This window comes from Muntiacus reevesi, unplaced genomic scaffold, assembly GCF_963930625.1.
Source record: "Muntiacus reevesi unplaced genomic scaffold, mMunRee1.1 SCAFFOLD_170, whole genome shotgun sequence".
NCBI classification, from domain to species: domain Eukaryota; kingdom Metazoa; phylum Chordata; class Mammalia; order Artiodactyla; family Cervidae; genus Muntiacus; species Muntiacus reevesi.
The window spans coordinates 1-20,929 of record NW_027077891.1 but is presented as its reverse complement, the minus strand read 5'-3'; the positions used below and the strand labels follow the sequence as shown (position 1 = coordinate 20,929).

Below are 20,929 nucleotides of genomic sequence, written 5' to 3'. Positions count from 1 at the left end.
TGCTGGCTCCCACAGGCCAGACTTCACTGTCCCAGCACCTTCCTTTTCTGTCTGCAAAGTCTCCACATCTTGAGTGGAGCCTCTGCTATGCTCCCATTCCTCTGGGGTCCCTCTCCCAAGGTCCCTGTCAAGGCCAGGTCCTTGAGGTCCCCCACAAGGCCAGGCTTTACCTTGCACTTCAGAGAATTCATTCTGAGGCTCCTTCGCGCTCTCGGCTTCTTCATCAGACTTGAGACTCTGGAAAAACAGAAAGAGAAGGATGTCAGCCACCATTAACCCGTGGATGTCCTTTCTGACAGAAAAGCCCGAAGGCTCCCACGGTGGACAGCTCAAGGAGTCTCAGTGAGGGCCCTGGAGGCATCCATCACGAGCCGGCCAAGTTCTGCAGGGTGAACCTTGGTTCAAGTGCTGGACGCCGGTGACCGTGGCTGTGGCAACACCTGCTTTTTCTGCCCTCAGCCGAATAACCTTTCCTTCTCCTGCAGGGCCAGGGGAGGGTGGTGGTGAAGAAGGGATCCTCCGAGGCCCCCGTTTCTGAAGGAGGATGTTGCGTGGCCAGAACTGCCCTGCAGACAGGGAGACCCAGAGACACCTAAAGACCGATGTAGGTCCCCAAATAGCCACTCTTCCAGTGATGAGATGCCCTCTCCCATCCTCCTGTGTCATGTCATGTGAGCAGTGACTGGGGGAGGTGCCCAGGGGGGTCCACCCACCTCCATGCTTTCCAGGGACGGCGAGCGGCAGAGCTGGCTCCTCACACTGGGTCTGACCGGCTGCTCCAGTAAACCTGGGGCTCCACCTGCAGCGCCACAGGGCTCGGGCTGGCTCCGACGGCCGGACCACTTAGAGCCGCTCACGTCCTTTGAGGGCACAGCCCGGGAGACAACTGGAAAGACAATGGGAGGTGTGTGGGGCTCTTTAAAATAGACTCTGGGCCCACTTGTGCTTACGAAGATGCAGATTCAGAGATGCGATGTGGCTCTCGGGGACAGACAGAGAAAATGTCAGAAGAACACAGGGAAGGGCCAACGTGGGGCCGGGGCCGAGACAGCTAGGCTGGGAGACAGGACTTTCCATCCTAAACGCTCGGTGTTGCTTCAGTGTTTCCAAGCAAAATATGCTTTTGCTATGTGATAGAAAACTAATTCAAAAATCTAGATTTCTATACAAAGAAATAACCTCACAACAATCCAAGTTCTCTAAAGACCAGAAGGTCATTTCCCACCCGCCTGACCCCACCTCACTACAGCACCCCACCTGGACAGGACACAGAAGGCAACGACCTCAGCACAGCCAGGCAGGCTCAGACTCGCATGGGTCGAAAGTCGGGGGCAGAGGCAGGTGCGGACGTCGACTAGGGATCCATGAGGCTCCCTCAAGCCCTATTACACCCCTGCACTTCCTTCTTCCCTCCTTACCTGCCCGCATCTGCGGAGCAATGGGGACTCTGCAAGCAGAGAAGAAACAACTCTGCCTCTGCAGGAATCTGAGTGGCCAGAGAGACTGGGGAGTGGAGGTGCGGCCTGGGCTGTGACCAGGAGAGAACGCGGGTTCGAAGGGAAGCACCCAGAAGGGGCCAGTTGGAGAGAAAGGCAAAGGGTCCCAGGAAGCAAGGCCAGGCCAGGAAAAGAGACCGTTGCACACAGGTGGGTCATGGTCCCAGGGACTAACTACCACCTCGTCTCTCTCCTCCTCACCGGAAACTGGCCCGCAGCCCCTGACCTTGGGAGCATCAGAGGAGGAGGCTGGGTCCAACTGGTCCTTCAGGAGAAACAGTGATGCCAGAGACGCACAGAAACTGAGGACAAGGCAGGAGTCTTGGGAAGAAGATGCTGAGTTCCATGTCACAGAGGACATCTAGGGCAGGATGACCATGTTCCCGGACCCTGTGAGGTTATCATGGGCAGGGTCCGGCCCTGTACACTCTCCCCACGTGGGAACTCCTGGGGCGGCTGGAGAAGAGGGAGTATTCCCACTGACAGGGAGCAAACAGAAGGCTTGAGCACCCCAGGAAGGGAGCAGGGGCCTGCATGCAGGTTCTCCACCTGCTCTGGTTTCTGTCCACACACAGGCTGTGGCTGGTTTCTGAGCGGGGAACGGCGGGAAGAGAAAGGCCATGGCAGTTGGGAGTGGGCAGCAGGGACACACTCGGGAAACCAGGTGTGCCTGACAGCATGCGGAGCCCCACCTGGGGCTCAGCAACTCGCCGCTCACTGGAGGTCGTGACCCAGCACCACGTCTACACCCTTGCCCTGAATGGGCTCCTGCCTCTACCCTCCTGAGACCCCCTGGTTTGTGTCTGGAGGCCCACATCCCCTTGAAATGGTACCCCTTTCTTCACCGTTTCCGCTGCTCAGCACTTTCCCCAGAGCAACGAGACGCCCAGAAATCACACACATTAGGACCAATTCATAAATGTTCTCCCAAAGTGTCAAGTCCTCCCTCCTCCAGGGGGAAATGAGTCTCCAGGAACGTGTCCACGTGACAAATCAGGCCAGGAGGGGGCAGCGTCTCACCACCCACAGAGCACAGAGCTGTGGCCTCTCAGTGGGAACCTCTGGGGGTCACGGCCAGTCCCCACCCGCTGCCCAGACGGCCGGCAGGCCACAAGGTCAACCGAGCTTTGTGCCTCCTGTGTGTGCATATTTATTCATAGGAGCAGAATGCTCTCAGCACGCAGAGAGGCATGGCCAAAAGATTAAACAAGCAAAAATTAAAAAAAAAACATTTTTTGGTTACGTGTTGTGTGATGGCCTTCACTGAAGGAGCAGAACGACTGAGAAGCAGAAATGTTCTTCAAAACCCCAGCCATTTGGCCCCAGGTGCCATGCACCTTCCTGGAGCATCAAAGCGTGTGTTTCCAATCGTGGCATGAGTCGCTGGGAAGGACCAGCAGGCAGATTAGAAAGCCGGAGAGTGGGATGCTGTGGATTGGCCGGGGAGGCAGGGATGAAGTCCATGGGGGAGACCGGGAGGGTGGCCCGCATGGGAAGCACACAGCCCCGGAGGGCGGGGGCAGGGCTCCCTGGGCTCTCACAACAGGGGCCGCCCGTGAGCACCAGCCCTGTCCGAGCCTCCTCAGGCAGGCCTATGACTGACCCGCCCACTGACTGGGTAATTGAGCAAAGTCTGAAAATTGAAAGAAGAGAAAAACAACACAAAACGAAACGGGGGTTGGCAGAGAAAAGCACCAGTCACGAAGAGGACACAAGTTGAGGACTCACAGGAGTTCCAGCACAGAAAAGGGAGCGATGACACGGGCGTGGCCTTTCTCACGCACCTTCATGCCCAGGGTCACACGATCACACCCCAAGTCGGGAAAGCCAAGTGGCCTTCTTCCCACCTCGGGGAAGAGAAACCTGAGACAAAGCAACCAATGACCGGACCCTTCAGGTCCCAGGGAGGCCAGCTGACAAGCTGGCTCCTCACCCTGGTCACACTCCTCCTCTGGGCAGACTCCCTCTGAGCCCGCACCCCACCCTGTCACGCCCCAACCCCTTATCAGACAACTCCCCCGTCAGGCTCCTCCCCCTGGTCAGACTCCACCACTGTATCAGGCTCCTCCCTTGGGCAGACTCCACCCCCTTATCAGACTCCACCCCTGTTCTGACTCCGCCCCCTTATCAGACTCCTGCCCCATCAGCCTCCTCTCCCCCAGGTCACAGCTCCCACGTGGCTCCAGCAGCAGGCTGTGGGACACCAACAGATTTCAGCCCCAGGGGAGGCCACAAGTGCTTCCCCAAGGGCCTAGCTCCAGACGAGAAAACCTCACCTGAGTAATGGGAACGATCAGCCACAGGATTTCAGGGGTAGGGGTTGCTGGGGGGCTCACTGGAATCTACATGAAAGGCACACAAGCCCCAAACCTTCCAATGGCACCCGCTGCCCCAGTCATGCACCTGCTCCTGAGCAAGGCAGCTCCCGGGATCTGGAGCCGACCAGAGCCCTGTGTGGGGCAGATGCCTCGAACTCCTGCACCGTGGGGGAGGAAGGGACCCGCTGGCCACTGCACTCTCCCTCCCAGTACTCCTCACATGCAGCCTCGACAGGTCATCCGGCCAGAGCACGGCAGGCGCTGCCAGCCAAGGAGTTGGCCCATCTTCTAAGGAGCACGTCCGCCATCACCTTCCCACTGGACCCACAGGCCACACCTCAAAGCAGGCCTCCCTCCAGAATTCTCCCTCCACCTTCTGACAAGTATCACAGACCCTCTTCACTTGTTTTGAAATCTTACCTTTGTGCCACGGATCCCACTGGAAACCAGGATTTTAACAAGTCCCAAGAGCACAGAGCACTATTGTCTTAGACAGGCGGAGAGCTGCCTCAGCTGGTGGCATCCTGCTTGCTCCACCAGCCTCCCAGCCTGGCCAGCACCTTACACCTGCAGCGCCCTTGGGAAGAACAAATTCTCCCACCTCTCCACACCCACTTTATCTTGTCTACACCGTTCACTGTAATTTCAGCACTAGATAGTACTTGACAAGTGTGAGATTGTGACTTAAATATGAATTTGGTCTTCCTCCCATCCATTGCACAGCTTCTAAAACCGTCAAATTTCCTAAGTAATGAGAGCAACCACACCCAAGTTTATGCTGATAAGGTGACTTTGAGAACCACACCTTGAAGAGAGGAGCCAAGATGGCGGAGGAGTAGGACGGAGAGACCACTTTCTCTCCTAGAAATTCATCAAAAAAATAACTGAACGCAGAGCAAACTTCACAAAACAACTTCTGATCGCTAGCTGAGGTCATCAGGCGCCCAGAAAAGCAGCCCATTGTCTTCGAAAGGAGGTAGGACAAAATATAAAAGATAAAAAGCGAAACAAAAGAGCTAAGGACGGAGATCCGTCCCGGGAAGGGACTTAATAGAGGACGTTCCCAGACACCGGGAAACCCTCGCACTGGCGGGCCTGGGGGAAGTGTTGGAATCTCAAGAGTTTGAATCTGACTGGGAGGGATAGAATAAATAAAACCCACAGATTACGAGCCTAAAAGCAACTCCCAGCAGAAAAGTACCCCAGACGCCCGCATCCGCCACCAGCAAGTGGGGGCGGAACGGAGAGGAGCAGGCGGCATTACTTGGGGCAGGGTCCGGGCCTGAGCGCCCTGAGGACAATCGGAGGGAGCTTTTGTGAGTTGCCAGCTTGAACTGTGGGAGAGCAAAGAGAGAGAGAAAACTAACCGGCCCGAACACACTACCGGCCGTTCGCAGAACAAAGGGACCGAGATTCTGGGCGACCGAAGTCCGCCGGGAGGGTCGCGGCGAGACGGAGGGGGCGGGCGCCCGACCGGCGCGGGCGGGAACTGGGGCTGGGGACGCGGAGGGCAGAGGGCGCGCATGCCCGACTGGCGCCGGCGGGGACTGAGACTGGGACCGCGCGGGGCAGAAGACGCGCCGCACCCGGGGAGAGAGCGCCCGTCAAGCGCCTGGCTGCCTGGGCCGCTCGGGCGGCGTGGGGCCGGAGCGCGGGCCCAGCTTTGTGTGCTGCGCTTTTGTGAATCGCCCGAGGGCTGGAGCCGCGCGCAGCGTGGCGCGCGCTTCAGACAGAAGAGCCTGGAGTCTGAGCAGCGCAGACCGAGAAAAGAGCGCAAGCCTCTCCTGGGAGCGCCGGCCCCTCCCCGCACGGCCCCTCCCCGCACAGCCCCTCCCCGCAGCGCGACGGAACTAGCTACCTAAATAAGAATCCACCTCCGCCCCCTGTGTCAGGGCGGAAATTAGGCGCGGAAGAGAGACCGGCAACAGAACCCAAATAAAGGGAACCGCTTCAGAAGGGACCGGTGCAACAGATTAAAATCCCTGAAGAAACCACCGACTGACTACACCGGAAGGGCCTGTAGATATCGAGAAGTGTAAGCTGGAACGAGGAGCTATCTGAAGCTGAGCCGAACCCACACTGACCGCAACAGCTCCAGAGAAATTCCTAGATATATTTTTTCTTTTTCTTTTCTTTTCTCTTTTTTTTTTTTTAAGTAAGGAAAAAAAAAAAAATTTTTTTTTCTTTTTTCTTGGTTCTCTTTTATTTTCCTTTAAAAATTCCTTATTACTCCCCCATTACTCCTTAACTTTCATAGATTTTTACGATTTTTTTTAATTAGGCAAAACAATTTTTTTTTCTCTTTCTTTTTTCTTTTTCTTCTTTTTTTCTGTTCTTTTTTCTTCTTCTCTTCTATTTTCTTTTTCTTTTTCTCTTATTTCTTTTAAAGCCCTCTAGCACTCCATTTACTACGCCTTAATTTTCATTTTCAATCCACTATAACCTTACAGAAGAAAGGGAAAAAAAAAAAAAAAAAAAAGAAGAGCAGCCCTATTTTTATACCAAACTTCATATATATTTCTAAAATTTCTTTTGTGTGTTTTGGTTTTTGTTTTTAATATAGTATTTTTAAGAGTCTAACCTCTACTCTAGATTTTTAATTTTTGTTTTTCAGTATATGATATAAATTGTGAACATTTAAGAATCCAATATTCAGCTCCCATTTTTATTCACGAATGTGTTGATTATTCTCTCCCAATCTTGACTCTGTTTTCTACCTCAGAACACCTCTATTTCCTCCTTTCCCCTTCTCTTCCCAATCCAATTCTGTGAATCTTTGTGGGTGTCTGGGCTACGGAGAACACTCTGGGATCAGACAACTTCGTAGATCTGTCTCTCTCCTCTTGAGTCCCCCTCTTTCTCCTCCTGCTCATCTCTATCTCCCTCCTCCCTCTCCTCTTCCTCATGTAACTCTGTGAACCTCTCTGGGTATCCCTAACGGGGGAGAAACTTTCCACCATTAACATAGAAGTTTTATTATCAGTGCTGTATAGTTGGAGAAGTCCTGAGACTACAGGAAGAATAAAACTGAAATCCAGAAGCAGGAGACTTAAGCCCAAAACCTGAGAACACCAGAAAACTCCTGACTACATGGATCTTTAAGTAATAAGTGACCGTACAAAAGCCTCCATACCTGCACCGAAACCAACCACCACCCAAGAGCCAATAAGTTTTAGAGCACGACATACCACGCAAATTCTCCAGCAACGCAGGAACATTGCCCTGAACGTCAACATACAGACAGCCCAAGGTCACACCTAACACATAGACCCATCTCAAAACTCATTACTGGGCACTCCATTGCTATCCAAAGAGAAGAAATCAAGATCCGCACACCAGAACACTGACGCAAGCTTCGCTAATCAGGAAACCTTGACAAGCCAATCGTCTAACCCCACCCACTGGGTAAAACCTCCACAATAAAAGGAACCACAGACCTGCAGAATACAGAAAGCCCACTCCAGACACAGCAATCTAAACAAGATGAAAAGGCAGAGAAATACCCAACAGGTAAAGGAACATGAAAAAAACCCACCAAGTCAAACAAAAGAGGAGGAGATAGGGAATCTACCTGAAAAAGAATTTAGAATAATGATAATAAAAATGATCCAAAATCTTGAAAGCAAAATGGAGGTACAGATAAATAGCCTGGAGACAAAGATTGAAAAGATGCAAGAAATGTTTAATAAAGATCTAGAAGAAATTAAAAAGAGTCAATTAAAAATGAATAATGCAATGAATGAGATCAAAAACACTCTGGAGGGAACCAAGAGTAGAATAACGGAGACAGAAGATAGGATAAGTGAGGTAGAAGATAAAATGGTGGAAATAAATGAAGCAGAGAGGAAAAAAGAAAAAAGGATCAAAAGAAATGAGGACAACCTCAGGGACCTCTGGGACAATGTGAAACGCCCCAACATTCGAATCATAGGAGTCCCAGAAGAAGAAGACAAAAAGAAAGGCCATGAGAAAATACTCGAGGAGATAATAGCTGAGAACTTCCCTAAAATGGGGAAGGAAATAGCCACCCAAGTCCAAGAAACCCAGAGAGTCCCAAACAGGATAAACCCAAGGCGAAACACCCCAAGACACATATTAATCAAATTAACAAAGATCAAACACAAAGAACAAATACTAAAAGCAGCAAGGGAGAAACAACAAATAACACACAAAGGGATTCCTATAAGGATAACAGCTGATCTATCAATAGAAACCCTCCAGGCCAGAAGGGAATGGCAGGACATACTGAAAGTAATGAAAGAGAATAACCTACAACCTAGATTACTGTACCCAGCAAGGATCTCGTTCAGATATGAAGGAGAATTCAAAAGCTTTACAGACAAGCAAAAGCTGAGAGAATTCAGCACCACCAAACCAGCTCTTCAACAAATGCTAAAGGATCTTCTCTAGACAGGAAATGCAGAAAGGTTGTATAAACGTGAACCCAAAACAACAAAGTAAATGACAACGGGACCACACCTATCAATAATTACCTTAAATGTAAATGGGTTGAATGCCCCAACCAAAAGACAAAGATTGGCTGAATGGATACAAAAACAAGACCCCTATATATGCTGTCTACAAGAGACCCACCTCAAAACAAGGGACACATACAGACTGAAAGTGAAGGGCTGGAAAAAAATATTTCACGCAAACGGAGACCAAAAGAAAGCAGGAGTCGCAATACTCATATCAGATAAAATAGACTTCCAAATAAAGGATGTGAAAAGAGACAAAGAAGGACACTACATAATGATCAAAGGATCAATCCAAGAAGAAGATATAACAATTATAAATATATATGCACCCAACATAGGAGCACCGCAATATGTACGGCAAACACTAACGAGTATGAAAGAGGAAATTAATACTAACACAATAATAGTGGGAGACTTTAATACCCCACTCACAACCATGGATAGATCAACTAAACAGAAAATCAACAAGGAAACACAAACCTTAAATGATACAATGGACCAGCTAGACCTAATTGATATCTATAGGACATTTCACCCCAAAACAATCAACTTCACCTTTTTCTCAAGTGCACACGGAACCTTCTCCAGAATAGATCACATCCTGGGCCATAAATCTGGTCTTGGAAAATTCAAAAAAATTGAAATCATTCCAGTCATCTTTTCTGACCACAGTGCAGTAAGATTAGATCTCAATAACAGGAAAAAAATTGTTAAAAATTCTAACATATGGAGGCTAAATAACACGCTTCTGAATAACCAACAAATCATAGAAGAAATCAAAAAAGAAATCAAAGTATGTATAGAAATAAATGAAAATGAAAACACAACAACCCAAAACCTATGGGACACTGTAAAAGCAGTGCTAAGGGGAAGGTTCATAGCATTACAGGCACACATCAAGAAACAAGAAAAAAGCCAAATAAATAACCTAACTCTACACCTAAAGCAATTAGAGAAGGAAGAAATGAAGAACCCCAGGGTTAGCAGAAGGAAAGAAATCTTAAAAATTAGGGCAGAAATAAATGCGAAAGAAACTAAAGAGACCATAGCAAAAATCAACAAAGCTAAAAGCTGGTTTTTTGAAAAAATAAACAAAATTGACAAACCATTAGCAAGACTCATTAAGAAACAAAGAGAGAAGAACCAAATTAACAAAATAAGAAATGAAAAGGGTGAGATCACAACAGACAACACTGAAATACAAAGGATCATAAGAGACTACTACCAGCAGCTCTATGCCAATAAAATGGACAACTTGGATGAAATGGACAAATTCTTAGAAAAGTATAACTTTCCAAAACTGAACCAGGAAGAAATAGAAGATCTTAACAGAGTCATCACAAGCAAGGAAATCGAAACTGTAATCAAAAATCTTCCAGCAAACAAAAGCCCAGGACCAGATGGCTTCACAGCTGAATTCTACCAAAAATTTAGAGAAGAGCTAACACCCATCTTACTCAAACTCTTCCAGAAAATTGCAGAAGAAGGTAAACTTCCAAACTCATTCTATGAGGCCACCATCACCCTAATTCCAAAACCAGACAAAGATGCCACAAAAAAAGAAAACTACAGGCCAATATCACTGATGAACATAGATGCAAAAATCCTTAACAAAATTCTAGCAAACAGAATCCAACAACATATTAAAAAAATCATACACCATGACCAAGTGGGCTTTATCCCAGGAATGCAAGGATTCTTTAATATCCGCAAATCAATCAACGTAATACACCACATTAACAAATTGAAAGATAAAAACCATATGATTATCTCAATAGATGCAGAGAAAGCCTTTGACAAAATTCAACACTCATTTATGATTAAAACTCTCCAGAAAGCAGGAATAGAAGGAACATACCTCAACATAATAAAAGCTATATATGACAAACCCACAGCAAGCATCACCCTCAATGGTGAAAAATTGAAAGCATTTCCTCTGAAATCAGGAACAAGACAAGGATGCCCACTCTCACCACTACTATTCAACATAGTGTTGGAAGTTTTGGCCACAGCAATCAGAGCAGAAAAAGACATAAAAGGAATCCAGATAGGAAAAGAAGAAGTGAAACTCTCGCTGTTTGCAGATGACATGATCCTCTACATAGAAAACCCTAAAGACTCTTCCAGAAAATTACTAGAGCTAATCAATGAATATAGTAAAGTTGCAGGATATAAAATTAACACACAGAAATCCCTTGCATTCCTATACACTAACAATGAAAAAACAGAAAGAGAAATTAAGGAAACAATACCATTCACCATTGCAACAAAAAGAATAAAATACTTAGGAGTGTATCTACCTAAAGAAACAAAAGACCTATACATAGAAAACTATAAAACACTGATGAAAGAAATCAAAGAGGACACAAACAGATGGAGAAACATACCGTGTTCATGGATTGGAAGAATCAATATTGTCAAAATGGCTATTCTACCCAAAGCAATCTATAGATTCAATGCAATCCCTATCAAGCTACCAACGGTATTTTTCACAGAACTAGAACAAATAATTTCACAATTTGTATGGAAATACAAAAAACCTCAAATAGCCAAAGTAATCTTGAGAAAGAAGAATGGAACTGGAGGAATCAACCTGCCTGACTTCAGACTATACTACAAAGCCACAGTCATCAAGACAGTATGGTACTGGCACAAAGACAGAAATATAGATCAATGGAACAGAATAGAAAGCCCAGAGATAAATCCACGAACCTATGGACACCTCATCTTTGACAAAGGAGGCAAGGATATACAATGGAAAAAAGACAATCTCTTTAACAAGTGGTGCTGGGAAAACTGGTCAACCACTTGTAAAAGAATGAAACTAGAACACTTTCTAACACCATACACAAAAATAAACTCAAAATGGATTAAAGATCTAAATGTAAGACCAGAAACTATAAAACTCCTAGAGGAGAACATAGGCAAAACACTCTCCGACATAAATCACAGCAAGATCTTCTATGACCCACCTCCCAGAATATTGGAAATAAAAGCAAAAATAAACAAATGGGACCTAATGAAAATTAAAAGCTTTTGCACAACAAAGGAAACTATAAGTAAGGTGAAAAGACAGCCCTCAGATTGGGAGAAAACAATAACAAATGAGGAAACAGACAAAGGATTAATCTCAAAAATATACAAGCAACTCCTGAAGCTCAATTCCAGAAAAATAAATGACCCAATCAAAAAATGGGCCAAAGAACTAAACAGACATTTCTCCAAAGAAGACATACAGATGGCTAACAAACACATGAAAAGATGCTCAACATCACTCATCATCAGAGAAATGCAAATCAAAACCACAATGAGGTACCATTACACGCCAGTCAGGATGGCTGCTATCCAAAAGTCTACAAGCAATAAATGCTGGAGAGGGTGTGGAGAAAAGGGAACCCTCTTACACTGTTGGTGGGAATGCAAACTAGTACAGCCACTATGGAAAACAGTGTGGAGATTTCTTAAAAGACTGGAAATAGAACTGCCATATGACCCAGCAATACCACTTCTAGGCATACACACTGAGGAATCCAGATCTGAAAGAGACACGTGCACCCCAATGTTCATCGCAGCACTGTTTATAATAGCCAGGACATGGAAGCAACCCAGATGCCCATCAACAGATGAATGGATAAGGAAGCTGTGGTACATATACACCATGGAATATTACTCAGCCGTTAAAAAGAATCCATTTGAATCAGTTCTAATGAGATGGATGAAACTGGAGCCCATTATACAGAGTGAAGTAAGCCAGAAAGATAAAGAACATTACAGTATACTAACACATGTATACGGAATTTAGATAGATGGTGGCGATAACCCTATATGCAAAACAGAAAAAGAGACACAGAAGTACAGAACAGACTTTTGAACTCTGGGGGAGAACGTGAGGGTGGGATGTTTTGAAAGAACAGCATGTATACTATCTATGGTGGAACGGACCACCAGCCCAGGTGGGATGCATGAGTCAGGTGCTCGGGCCTGGTGCACTGGGAGGACCCTGAGGAGTCGGGTGGGGAGGGAGGTGGGAGGGGGAATCGGGATGGGGAATACGTGTAACTATATGGCTGATTCATGTCAATGTATGACAAAACCCACTGAAATGTTGTAAAGTGATTGGCCTCCAACTAATAAAATAATATTAAAAAAAAAAAAAAAAAAAAAGAGAACCACACCTTGAGATGGGCTGGTTGCCAGGGAAACCAAGGATGAGATTCGAGGTTGGAACTTTCAGCCCTACCCCTGACTTCTAGAGAGCTCAAAGGCTGGATGTTGAATTCAATCACTGATGCCCCATCATTGGATCAGTCATGACTGTGGAACGAAACCTCCATAAACCCCAAAAGGATGGCATTCAGAGACTTTCTGGGTTGGTGAACACGGGGAGACTGGGGAAGAATGAGCCCTGGAGAGGGCGTGGGGGCTCTAGCCTCTGCCCACAGCCCATGTACCTCTCACCGTGAGTTACATCCTTTGCAATAAACTGCTGATCCAGTAATGGGTTTCTCTGAGCTGCTCTAGCAAATTAATTGAACCTGAGGAGGCCGTGGGCACCTCTGATCTTTAGCAGTGGGTCAGAAGCAAAGCGGACAAGCTGGACTTGAGATTGTTGTTTGAAGGCATTGCTGTCTTAGCCTGTGGGGTCTGCAGCTGTGTCCAGGGGCATGGTGTCAGAATGGAGTTGAACTGCAGAACTCCCAGATGGTGTTGCAAAATGGCCTGGTGTGGGGGAAACTACAGAGATCTAGTGACCAGAAGTGCCAGGGTATTCAGAGGATTTTGTGCAGTGCAGACGAAAACACGAGAGTTTTCCCCTTGCAGAACCATTTCACAAATAAGGAAGCCAAAGAAGAAAAAAACCCAGGTGCAGCAGTCCATAGTCCCAGTCCATGCGGCTGGGGATCATAGACCTGCTGCATTGTTCAGGTACAACATCATATTACAGAAGTCACAGAATCACACAAAGAGAAGTAAAGAAGGCCATGAAGGCCTCTTACCTGACTCCAAAGACCCACTGTCTTCATCTGAGGAGGCAAGACCAGCCTGTGATGACAACACAGCCACAAAACCGTCCTTAATTCCTCGAAGTTAACCTGTGAATTTGAGAAAAGTGGTCAACATTGCTTTCGACAGGCCACATAGATAACGCATTGGCCTTTGGGGTTTTCTCAGATGGAAGATTCTTATATTGCCTTCAGCACTGACGACATTTATTTCTTCAAATATTTACTTAAGGTTTTAAAATCCTGAAGATATAGTGAGGCAATTAAGAGTGAATCATAAGCCATTCACCAAAAAAACACTATCAAGAACTCCATAAAAGGAAATTAGATAGCATAGTTAGAAAACAGTGCAGAAAAGAGGCATCTGATGATCACAAACATTAGCACATAAAGGAATATCCATGCCTTCACTACCCACCAAGAAAGAGAACATGCCAGCACCTAGGCTAGTCCTCCACCAAGGTTCCTTTCCTGATTAAATCCCTCGCCCCTACACCGGGGGGAAAAAAAGCTCTGAACACTCACACATATGTCCTAAGAGTTTCTCTGGAGTATACGCACCAAAGAATGGGATTGCTGGGTCACAGAATATACATTTATATCCTCTTGGAAAATTGAACCTTCTGTCACTATACAATGCTGACCCGCTTCAGTTCACTAATGCTCTTTACCCTAGAGACTAGCTTTCTTATGGAGCTTAAAAGTTTCACATCAACCAGTTTCACCCTCTTCAGGGACAACACAAAGCCTGTCTGATAATCTGTGCCTGGTTATCATTTATTTGAACTCCTTACAAATTATTTTTGTTTTATATAGCCAAGGCTCATTTAAAATTATTCAAATATTTGCCACTTTGTTTTTCCTTTCTTCCTTCATTTCCTACCTTCTGCCTGGGATACGTTTCCATCTATCTGAAATAGATCTTTGAGACTTACGTTTTGCTTAAGTATGCTGGTGTTAAGTTCTTTTAGTGTGACTGTCTAAAACATTTTCATTTCACTTTGATTCTTTTTTCAGCAAAAACATAATTTATTAAAAGAATATTGGAAATGATCCAGATGTACTTAAAGAAAATGGGTAAATAAACTGTGACTCAGTCAGACAATGAAAGACGACAACAGGGGAAACAAAAGCACTGGCAGAGACAATGCCTGGACCCTGACCTGCACTCTCTGAATACAGACTGCAGACATGATACTGAGTAAGAGAACCAGAGTATGCGCTGAGCATGTGCTGTGTGTATGTCCACCTGTAGGAAGTTCAGAAACAGACAAACAAATCTCTGCTGTTCTCATCAAGACAGTGGCAACTGCTGGAGCCAGAGGGACCCCAGGGGCACCTGAGGAGGGATGCAGGATGCTGGGGCCCAGGGCCGCTTGCAATGCATGTTCACTGAGCTGCACACTTCCCAACTCTTTTCTCTGCCTGTGCTTCACCTGACCTCACACAGAAAGAAATCAACGCAGGAGATACTTGTAGGTCAAAATGTCACCAGTATGTGCTAGAGAAGCAGGCCTGGGGCTCTAGTTCCAAGCATGCTTCCCACACCTGGCACAGAACTTGAATGAGCACATTTCTACTGCTGCCTCTGAGCACTAAATGCAGCTGTTGGCTGTGGAACGTCTCTGCCTGGGTTATACACTATCAGAGTTGAAGGTGGACTACTTATAAGTGTGTTTATCTTCTGGCTCCCCACCTAGCATGTGGTCTCACGGCTGACACATTGTAAATACTCAACAAATGTCTACTGGATGTGCTGGTCTCTATATCCTTCAAAACTGAGCAGAATTCACCTTCTCAAGGGGACATTCTTTCACCTTTTTTTTTTTTTTTTAGTTGTTACCTATTTTCTTTAAAAAAAAAAATCTATCTCTTTTTGGCTGTGCTGGGTCTTCGTTGCTGCAGGCTTTCTCTATTTGTGGCGAGTGGGGACTACTCTTCCTTGTGCTGTATGGACTGACCATTCTAGTAGCCCTCACTGGAAGGTGGGCGTGAATCTGCTAAACTGCTAGTATGACGATGTCTCAAACTTCTTTGTTACGATGATGCATCAATTTCATCCGGTGGATCTATTAATTTATTGTTGTTCAGTCATAAGTCCTGTCCAACTTTTGGCAACCCCATGAACTGCAACACACCAGGCCTCCCCTGTCCCGCACCATCTCCCAGAGTTTTCCAAAGTTCATGTCATATCGGTGATGCCATCCAACCATCTCATTCTCTGTTGTCCCCTTCTCCTCCCTACCCTTAATCTTTCCCAGCATCAGAGTCTTTTCCAATGAGCTGGCTCTTCCCATCAGTGGCCAGAGTATTGGAGCTTCAGCTTCAGCATCAGTCCTTCCAGTGACTACTCCAGGTTGATTTCCTTTAGGATTGACTGGTTTGATCTCCTTTTGACTCAAAAATCTTCTTCAGCACCACAATTCAAAACCATCAATTCTTTGGCACTTAGCCTTCTTTATGATCCAACTCTCACATCCATACATGACTGCTGGAAAAACCACTGCTTTGACTATATGGACCTTAACTAATCTCATATTGAAAAGGCTGTGTCCAGACTTTTGCCATGTGGATCAATATTCTTGCATAGCTTTCATTTCACAGAGATATTCTATTGCTTTCATTTTACCTTCTGAGCTTCTACATGTGGTCTAGCATATAATAAGTGCTCAAAAATACTTCTTGAGGGACTTCCCTGGTAGTCCAGTGGCTAAGACTCCAAGCTCCCAATGCAGGGGACCCAGCTCCACTGCTGGTCACGGAACGAGATCTCACATGCCACAGCTGAGTTCGAACGCCCCAACTAAAGATCCCGCATGTTGCAGGGAAGGCTGCTGAAGCTAAATAAGTAAATATTAGAATACAACAACAACAACAAAAACCTTGACTACATGGGAGCAGAATGAAATGGCCATTTTGTTTGATCCAATCTCAGATTTCTTTTGTGTCTTTGATAATACTTATCAGCTTTCCTTTGAGCCATCAAACAGGTGGGGATTTGGGAATTCTCTGGTGGTCCAGTGGCTAGGACTCTGCACTCTCACAGCCAAGAGCCCAGCTTCAATCCCTGGTTGGGGAACTAAGATCCCACAAGCTGTGTAGAGTTAACGGCAAAACAAAAAACAAAAAAACAGCAGGGAATCTGATGGCTGAGTGCGCTGCTGTTTTAACTGATACCATTTGACTGTGTTTGTGTGTCCTCTCCCATCACAGCTCACAAAAGGACAAAGGGCCAGGATAAAAAACATCAAGGAAACCAGATAACCTGTTTATACTGATTTAACCAGTGCTGATTTTCACAAATGTGCCTTTTACTTACCTAGCCCTCAAATAAAATTCCAGGTGATATCAAGAGGGGCTATGACATGAGCGATCAAAATCACACCCGATTTTTTTTTTTTTCTGGCCACACCACGCATGGCATTGGCATCTTAGTTCACCAGCCAGGGATGGAACAAGTTCCCCCTGCAGTGGAAGCATGGCGACTTAACCACTGGACCACGAGGGGAGTTCCCACACCCGGGTCTGAAGTCCATAAAGAAAAAGCAGTAGAGGGAAAGTGACCGAGCCGGCTGGGGCGGGTGTGTGAGGCAGAGCCCTCCTCACCCCAGGAGCAGCTCTGCTGGCAGCACCTGCCACGCGGGCTCTGGGGGAAGAAACAGGAGGCAGACGCACCTCGAAGCTCCCTGGGGCCAGCAGGGAGGGGTTTTAGGTGGTTCTTCATTTGTTTCTGCCCAAGAACCAACTCAGGAATCTTTCCAGGCTAGATTTTTTTTCTCATTCAAAATGAGACCACTTTTATTGAATTCTGTGGGGGGAAAGATACTCTTCCTTCAAAGGGAAGATGACCAACACAACTATAGGCACTGCTTTTTTGTTTCCAGTTTGTTTTTTTGTTTGTTTTTTCCCAGACTGTGGGATCTTAATTTCCAACCCAGGGACTGAACAGGGCCCCTGGCAGTGAAAGCCCAGATCCCTAATGACGGGCCCACCAGGGAGTTCCCAGGCCCTGTTTTAAATGAACGCGTGCACCTCCCTGGGGTCTAGTGGTTAAGAATCCACCGCCACGTTCAAGTCACGTTCAAATGGAGGAAGAAGTCTGAAGTCAAATGTTAAGAAGGAGAACAACACATCTGTGATTTTCTTCAAACTTTCCATTTAAGGAAAAGACAGAAAGGTGAGAAAATTTACACACAAGAAACAGTGTCCCAGCAAGTTTCAATTCTGAAGATGTTTAGCCAGAGGGATTCTCTCCTAAGTGTGAGTTTCCGAACTATATCCCATAGACGGGGAAGGTCCCACAGGGGTCACTGCAGGGATGGGGAACAGAGAAGTCACAGCTGCGGGGCCTCTGGCCGCTCTTCAGCTACAAGGCTCTATGCTTGTCTCCGTTTTATGTTACACGGTTCCCTGCAGGAGTTTTCTTTTTTAAAAGAAAGGTTCCTTTCTTTGGGAAAAAAAAGAATCTTTTTGTAAGGTATGAGAGTCATTGATTTAGTCAAAGTTCTAGTTCTACAAAAGAAGTCACAAAGGCCATGTCCTTCTGACTGAGTCCAGAATCCTAGGACAGCTACTTTCTCAGATTAAGAAAAAAACACATAGATTTTAAACTATAATATAGACAAAATGAACATGTAAAACCTTGTTATCCAGTGCAATAATGCTTGTGTGACATGACTTTCAAAGTAAATTATGTGTTTTCAATTCATGAACAAGAATAAATCAATATCAAATTCCTATTTGTCACAGTCGATATAGTTAATTTAGAAAACATACATATTTTTTAAACAGAGGACAGGGAACTTGAAGGAGAGAATCTTAAGTAGAATCAAGCAGGACAAACTTAGGAAAACTTACCAGGATATCTTATTACTCATTTTTCTTAGGGTGCCCTCTAGCAGTGATTATCTAGTTAGTTTTCACTTCCTACTAATCTCAGGAACTGGCTCTATAAAAATTAGGCTTCAGACACAAATTAATGGACTAAATATATTTTCTGTGATTCTAGCTTTTGACTTACTTGTCTAGTTTCTTTTCCAAGGACTTTCTAACTTTTAGTTCCTCTAGGTAGTGTTGCTTATATTTTTCCAACTTTGCTTTATTAGAATCTTCAAAAGATTGCATCTTGGAGAGTTCAGATCCCAAGTCTTTAATTCTGAGTTCCATCTGACTTCTTAAGGAAGCAATAGGCTCCTCTTGGGACTGCTGTCAATTTTCTTCAGATGCTGCTTGTATCTAAGTCAAATTTAAAAAGATACTTTTGTTAATGATTATAACCTGAATAATATTTGTTCCATTTAGTTTTGAATCAGTAATTCAGACGGCAATTTTAAATGCGAAAATCAGAAAATCGGAACTTGAAAATAATCACCGTCAATGTGACATGAATTAAATCTGAATTATAAAATTAATGTGGACTCAATGTTATAGTAGTTATAGTAGTCTCCTGCATTGCAGGCGGATTCTTTACCAACTGGGCGATCAGGGAAGCCCCTATTAAAACATCACTAAAGCAAACTGCTGTTGTCATAAGCCCATATATTTATCACTACCCCTCCCCCCCCACTCCATGCTTTCCTGTCTCTTGAAATGTTCCCTGCAGATCAACTTGACAATCCAAACACGGTAATACTTTCAAGTTTCAAGAACTATCTTTTCAAGGCCCAAGGGGTAAAACAGCACAATTCAGCCTCTTTCTCTCTGATCCTCTCTAGCACTTTTACACATACATGCACAGGTACCAAAGAAACATACACTTGTTGGGAGACTGGGACTCACACACGCCACACTACGCACGATTGTTTCTAAAATAGATAACTAACGAGGACCAACTCTATAGCACAGGGAACTCAACATTCTGTAACAGCCCATGTGGAAAAAGTGTTTTTATAAAGAGCGGATATACATATATACACGTAAGTGATTCACTTTGCTGCACCCCTGACACTAACACAATATTGTAAATCAACTGTACTCTCTAAACTTCTTCTCCTGAGAAGAACGGAAGGAACAGACACAAACATTTGGCTATAGACTGACCTGGCATTATGCAGTCATTTTTAGACTCGAAATCCAAAGTGTAGGGTAGGAAAATCAGGATATTGTCATTGCCTTCAAATTAAAAAATAAGCAGCCCGGTGGCGGCAGGACGGACGCACAGGCCAAGCCCACCGCTGGAGCCTCATAGCTTTCTCCAGGCGCCCCGCCGGACCCACGCGGAGGGGGCCGGGGTTCGACCTCCAGCTGCCCGCCCCTCAGGCCAGATGGTGACCGCCTGCCCTTCCGGCTCCCAGGGCCCCAATTCCGGCTCACACGCCCCCTTCGCTGAAGGCCCGGATCACAGCGCCCCGGGGCGCCGGCCTGCTACTGACAGAGCCCCTTATCCGGCTCACACGCCCTCGCCCCGCCCAGGCCCGCCTCGCCGCTCACAGGCTGCCGACACACGCTTCCTGCACACACGGGCCTCTCTCCCCGCCGGCCCCGCTCCCGCTCACACGCTGCCGGCTCACGCTTCCCGCTCACACGCCCCCCTCCGGGCGCTCCCCGCCGGCCCGCCTCGCCGCTCACACGCTGCCGGCTCACGCTCCCCGCTCACACGCGCCCCTCTCCCCACCCTACGCCGGCCCGCCTCGCAGCTCACACGCTGCCTGCTCACGCTCCCCGCTCACACACACCGTTCTCCCAGGCCCCCGCCGGCCCGGCTCACGCTCCCCGCTCACACGCACCCCTCTCCCCACCCCCCGCCGACCCGGCTCCCGCTCACACTCACCCCTCCGGTCGCTCCCCGCCGGCCGGCTCGCCGCACACACACGCCGGCCTCGCCCCAGTGCGCCGGGCCGCGCTCCCCACTCTCACGACCCCCGACGCCTCACGCACTACCCGGCCGCACGCCCCCCGCGCAGGCGCACGTCCGGCTCGCCGCCCACACAACCCCCGCCCCCAGGCGCCGGCCGGTGCTCGCAGCTCACACGCACCCCGAGCGCCGCCGACGCTCTCAGAGGCCCGGCCTAAGTTCTCCGCCTGGTGTCTGCGCCACGTTCTGCGAGAGGCCGTGGAGCCGGCCCTGGACCGCCCCGCGCGACCGACGGAAAGCTGCCTGAGGCGGGGCGCCGTCAGGGCAGAGGCGGGCGGGCGCCTCCCGGGGCCGCTGCTCTGGGGCTGCGCAGCCGCGAGCGGATGGCGGGCGTGCCTGTGGCTCCACTCCGTGGCTGTGGGCAGGTCGGTTTCGGCAGCTTCCCGCGCGCGCGGGCGTCGCCGCCACTTCCTCAGCGCCACGCGCTGCCCCCCGTCCTCGAAGCCGTTGTGCGCGCGGGCTCCGGTGGGCGTCTCGCCCCGGTGACGCGCGGAGAGACCGGGAGACGGGCTGCTGGAGCTCAGGTGAGGGTTACACCGGGGAGGTGGGGACAGCGTAGCCCGGGAGTTAGGGCCGCGCCCTGAGGGCTGCGGTGAGGGTAGCCCCACCGGGGAGCCGGCCCTGCAAGCACCCTCCCCTCCCCGCCGGGGAAGGGCGGGCAGCAACCGGGCTCTGGAGCCTGAGGTTCGCTCTTCACTCACAAGGCATTTCAGAGAAGCCATGGGATTACACTGTGTTTAGATAGCTGTCGCAGCGCTTATGGCTCACCTGGTCAAGAATC

The 20,929-nt window shown here is 47.5% G+C and overlaps 1 protein-coding gene and 1 long non-coding RNA gene across 2 annotated transcripts; one reads left to right on the top strand and one right to left on the bottom strand.

Moving 5' to 3' along the window:
• Positions 1–728: 728 nt before the first annotated feature.
• LOC136155218 (uncharacterized) lies at positions 729–19,418 on the bottom strand. The gene is made up of 4 exons (XR_010660725.1): positions 19,335–19,418; positions 18,316–18,530; positions 13,290–13,385; positions 729–886 (listed from the first exon to the last, which is right to left on the bottom strand). It is a non-coding gene; the product is annotated as an uncharacterized lncRNA (long non-coding RNA).
• A 140-nt stretch (positions 19,419–19,558) lies between these two features.
• LOC136155219 (uncharacterized) lies at positions 19,559–20,395 on the top strand. Its single transcript, XM_065917078.1, has one exon. The coding sequence runs from the start codon at positions 19,559–19,561 to the stop codon at positions 20,393–20,395; it is 837 nt and encodes a 278-aa protein (XP_065773150.1).
• Positions 20,396–20,929: the final 534 nt, after the last annotated feature.

Coding starts and splice junctions, on each gene's coding strand:
- LOC136155219 (XM_065917078.1), top strand. CDS start 19,559: ATGGTGACCGCCTGCCCTTCCGGCTCCCAGGGCCCCAATTCCGGCTCA.